The sequence below is a fragment of the Solanum verrucosum genome, unplaced genomic scaffold (assembly GCF_900185275.1).
Source record: "Solanum verrucosum unplaced genomic scaffold, falcon-dt-bn FXZP01000214.1, whole genome shotgun sequence".
NCBI lineage: Eukaryota > Viridiplantae > Streptophyta > Magnoliopsida > Solanales > Solanaceae > Solanum > Solanum verrucosum.
In genome coordinates this window covers 3638244-3643406 of record NW_026020059.1, presented here as the reverse complement: position 1 = coordinate 3643406, position 5163 = coordinate 3638244, and the positions used below count along the sequence as shown (strand labels likewise).

At 29.3% G+C, this 5163-nt stretch overlaps 1 protein-coding gene across 1 annotated transcript; it reads right to left on the bottom strand.

The window, feature by feature from the left end:
* Nucleotides 1-375: 375 nt before the first annotated feature.
* LOC125823249 (organ-specific protein S2-like) lies at nt 376-3936 on the bottom strand. Its single transcript, XM_049502647.1, has 4 exons — nt 3784-3936; nt 1565-1689; nt 698-1204; nt 376-403 (listed from the first exon to the last, which is right to left on the bottom strand). Exons 1-4 carry the CDS (start codon nt 3850-3852, stop codon nt 376-378), a joined length of 729 nt encoding a protein of 242 aa, XP_049358604.1. The 5' UTR covers nt 3853-3936.
* Between the last annotated feature and the right edge of the window lie 1227 nt (nt 3937-5163).

The following is a 5163-nucleotide window of genomic DNA, read 5'->3' as shown; positions in this document are numbered from 1 at the left end:
AAATACACCACTAACAACCCTCGAATCATTGATAAATATCTTGTGAGAGAAGAATTAAGGGAGGAACATAATTGTACCCACGTTGATTTATCAATAAAATATTCTTGTTTCTTCAGATTTATTTATGGTTGATTTATTTTCCATATGCCTAAAATTTGTTGCAAACAAGACCTTCAAGTAGAGGTGATCCAATAATAAGCACTCTAAAAATAGGGACAATTTGCACACAATTAAACAACAATTACATTAAACTCAAGAAATACTATAGTACAAAAGTTTATTTTTCCTTATTCCATAAACCACATAACATTGAAAGGGCATTCACACGGAGGGAGTTTATAAGAAAACTAAATGACACACAATGCTTTTGCAATATCACTCATTGTACACACTAATATTTGGCCTTGATTCAAAAGACTTTTCTCCTTTAAGACTGATTACATTGTCACGGTAGGAAGTTGCAGTTGGCCTTGGTTCAAAATCTTTTGTAAAGGATGATTTTTCTTGTTCGAGACCAGCACCACCATGATAATAAGTAGTTATAGTCGGTCGTGGTTCAAAAGACTTCTCTTCTTTAAGAATGACTTCATCATCACGGTAAGAAGTTGCAGTTGCCCTTGGTTCAAAATCTTTAGTAAATGATGATTTTTGTTGTTTGAGACCAACATCATCATGATGGTAAGCAGTTGCACTCGACTTTGGTTCAAAAGACTTTTCTCCTTTAAGACTGACTTCATCATCACGGTAAGAAGTTACAGTTGGCCTTGGTTCAAAATCTTTAGTAAATGATGATTTTTCTTGTTTGAGACCAACATCATCATGATGGTAAGCAGTTGCACTCGGCCTTGGTTCAAAAAACTTTTCTCCTTTAAGACCGACTTCATCATCACGATAAGAAGTTACAGTTGGCCTTGGTTCAAAATCTTTAGTAAATGATGATTTTTGTTGTTTGAGACCAACATCATCATGATGGTAAGCAGTTGCACTCGGCCTTGGTTCAAAAGACTTTTCTCCTTTAAGACCGACTTCATCATCACGATAAGAAGTTGCAGTTGGCCTTGGTACAAAATCTTTAGTAAATGATGATTTTTGTTGTTTGAGACCAACATCATCATGATGGTAAGCAGTTGCACTCGGCCTTGGTTCAAAAGACTTTTCTCCTTTAAGACTGGCTTCATCATCACGGTAAGAAGTTACAGTTGGCCTTGGTTCAAAATCTTTAGTAAATGATGATTTTTGTTGTTTGAGACCAACATCATCATGATGGTAAGCAGTTGCACTCGGCCTTGGTTCAAAAGATTTTTCTCCTTTAAGACCGACTTCGTTACCACGGTAAGAAGTTGCAGTTGGCCTTGGTTCAAAATCTATAGTAAATGATGATTTTTCTTGTTTGAGACCTACATCATCATGATGGTAAGCAGTTGCACTCGGCCTTGGTTCAAAAGACTTTTCTCCTTTAAGACTGACTTCATTATCATGGTAAGAAGTTGCAGTTGGTCTTGGTTCAAAAGACTTTTCTTGTTTGAGACTAGCATCATCATGATAATAAGCAGTTACAGTTGGCCTTGGCTCGGGAGGAACGTCATACTGAGGCATAAGATGCTTGATTGCTATAGGCATGGGTTCATTTTTCATCACAATATTCCAATATTCTCCAGGGTCTCTTCTTGCATTTGTGCTGCTAGCATACTGCACAAAAATGACAGACAATAAAATGTTTGTTGAATTCTATGTTACATGGTTACATGTTCATTCATTTTTTATTACTAATACATAGAAGGTCAGTTGGTTATTTGACCAATTTGCTATTCTATTTTAACTTCATTTTAATTTATTTGTTTTGCTTTCTTTTATATATTTTATGTATTTAAAAAAAAATTAAAATAGTACTATAAATCACAATAATATTTTTAAAAATATATTAAATTATTGATGAACTCACAATTTTTTTTCTTGTGCAACATGAATTGGGATATAGAGAATAACATATATTAATTGAAAATTACATAAAAGGTTGACTTTCCTAATTTTATGTGTGCCAAGTAAAGTAAGACGCATAAGATAATATATATTAAACCTATGCAAGCACATAGTATTGTATCTAGTATACAAATATGCATAAACATTTGGTACGGATATACATAGAATTTTTTTGGGTAGAATATTTATATTTTTGAAAAAATTAGTTTTAAATTTATATATTTGAATTTTAATTTTAAAAAAATTCATGTAGGGATATATATGATCTTTCTAGCAAAGTTCAAGGTATATTTTAATTTTTTCATACATAAATCATTTTTTGACTTCTTTGATTATCATTATTTGAGTTTCTTATTCTTTTTTTTTTTTTCTTTCATTCCTTAGTGTAAAGAAAAAAAAAACAAATTTTTGTTTATATTATAATTTAAAACTATTTTTTTTTACTATATTGTTGCTTTAGTTTCTGTATTTGAAGAAAGGGAAAAAAGACAAATATACCCCCGAACTATTGTAAATGGTATGCAGATACCCTCCGTTATACTTTTGGGACATTGGTGCCCCTGCCATCCAAAAACTAGAGCATATATGCCTTTCACTCTAACGGAAGACTAAATAGGGACACGTGGCACAATCTTATCCGACGATCCGATATTTAATAAATGTCGGGTCGGTGGATAAGATTATGACACATGTATGTCTGTTTATATAAAGGGTATAAATGTTCTAGTTTTTGAATGGCGGGGGCACCAATGTCCTAAAAGTGTGACGGAGGGTATCTGCATACCATTTACAATAGTTCGGGGGTATATTTGTCATTTTTCGCTTGAAAAAAAATTGGGTCATCTATAATAAATTTTACAAGAAAATTAGTGAACATAAATAAATTTGACCATCAAAGTAATAAATTTAAATTAGTCATTAGAATAAAAAAAAAAAGTCAAAAAAAAATATGTGTGAGGAGGATTAAATATACCCATATGGGATTATATATATTTTTTAAAATAATTAAAATCAATTTTTTCACTTCCATTAGAGAAAAATGATATATGTGAGACATTTGTATAATAGTAGGGGTGTATATATGAATCATTTTTATAACGAGTGGTATATTAGCTCTAAATGACAAAATTTAAGGGTATATCAAGCCCTTTTCTCATGATATTGAATAGAGGAGTTTATGTTTTATGCATCGTTAATATACTAATTTTTTTTAGATATTGGGTAATTTTTCTTTGATTTGTTTACTTATGTTATTTTCTTGAGTCGACGAAGTACCGAAAAAACATCTTAACCTCTCAAAGTAAAGATAAGATCTGCACACATACTATCTTCTCTAGACCCCACTAATTGTTGGATTTCGCTGGATATATTATTGTATTAGGTACGTTGCTAAAAAATCACTATTTTTCTATTAAAATTTTTCAATAAAAAATATTCAGTGGTCATTTCCACTTATATTTCGATTGAATCGGTTAGAAAATAATAATAATAATAACAAGTAATAATAATAATAATAATAATAATAATAATAATAAGGAAATAATGTTTTCACATGCAAAAATTAGAAAGTTTCCAACACTTTCGGTGTGAATTTGTTTCTCACCATGTGTTTTGATGGAAAATAGATGAAGAAAACCATATTTTATATCACAAAAATAAAATTCTCATTGATTTGTGATGAAAAAAGTCTCTATTTCTAATAGTGATAGAATTTCTTTGATAACCAACATTAAATAGAGTTACCTACAATAATAGAAACTAATTGTTTAAATATTTGTGTGCATTGTATAGAATTTAACTTACCAAGGCAAGTGAAATGAGGAGGATGAGAGCAAAAAGTGATTTCATGTCTTCAAGAGAGGTACAATTCATATGCTTTTGCTATTGATATTTGCTTGGTGCATGGATAATAAAATCCTAGAGTTTATATAGACAAGTTTGGCAAATACAAAACAATATAATAACAATCATAATAGTAGTATGTTTTATAAAACAATAATAATAATTATAATAATTTATAATAATAATAATAATAATAATTATTATTATTATTATTATTATTACTATTATAAAAAAACAAGTTAGCTCATCCTTATCCTATCATCAATCAATTATATAAAAACATAAAATTAGAAGAAGTATAGGATGACCAAGAGGGCCCTCTTAGCTTCTCCATAATTCGTGTTTCATGTGATGAAAATTATTCTACAATAAAAATGTTTTTCCTCAAAACTATATATATATATATATGTATAATTTCAGTTTTACTTTATGTGTTATTTGACTATGTATATTTATTTTCAATTATTTTAAAGTGTGCGGTTTTGGTCCTTGAAGTTAACAAAAGTTAACTATTTAACAAAATGATTATTTTAAAAGATATAAAATAAATTGAAGGGTTAGTGATTCTAAATACTTGAAGAATTATGTATATATAAAAAATTGAATTTAATAAAAATTAAATGTTATTTTTTTTAAAGATTGAAAGTTGCTAGGACACCAACGATAGCTTTAAGGATTGATTGGCAGGAGACTATATGGCTTTCAATATGCCGCAAAAAAAGCTCTATCAGTTAGAGTACCTGAAAATTTGTACTCCGATATCGATGAATTGCCTTCTTTAGTATTAGTAGCTCATCATCCTTTGAATTGAAGCTCCCCTCTAATTCAGGTTGGATGATGGATCCTCAACCCTAAGCAAGGCAATCCAGTTCCCATTAAAAAAAAAGGATAGTTTCAATAGCCGAAAGTTCTTAATTAGTTCCTAAGGCATGTGCCCCATGGAAACACTACAAAAAAAAAATGCTCAATTTGTAGCAGTTTATTTGTGGAAATTTTAAAAACTTCTGCTATTAATTTATTTTGTGAGGTTTGTTTTAATCCCTACTAAATAAATCTTTTTGTGACAATTTTATTGAGGAGGTTTGAAAATCGCCACAATTTCATAATATCATGGTGGTTGTTTACTCCCACAAATTTGTAAATTCATAATTTTAGAAAATATATCAATTTTATATATCTTGTATTTTTTAGATATCATAAATATTCATATTTTATGATTTTTGACAAATAGTAATAAAATTTAACTAATACAATATATGTATACACACAATAACACAAATATACGTCGTTCTCGTTCTTTATTTTAATATGATACAAGTTTATGACCATATACTCATATAT

Excerpts from the sequence above, each read along its gene's own strand:
- LOC125823249 (XM_049502647.1), bottom strand. The coding sequence starts at position 3,852 with ATGAATTGTACCTCTCTTGAAGACATGAAATCACTTTTTGCTCTCATC. Across the intron at positions 1,690-3,783 it reads TCCTCATTTCACTTGCCTTG|TATGCTAGCAGCACAAATGC; the intron begins GTAAGTTAAATT and ends ATTTTTGTGCAG. Across the intron at positions 1,205-1,564 it reads GACGTTCCTCCCGAGCCAAG|GCCAACTGTAACTTCTTACC; the intron begins GCCAACTGTAAC and ends TTTTGAACCAAG.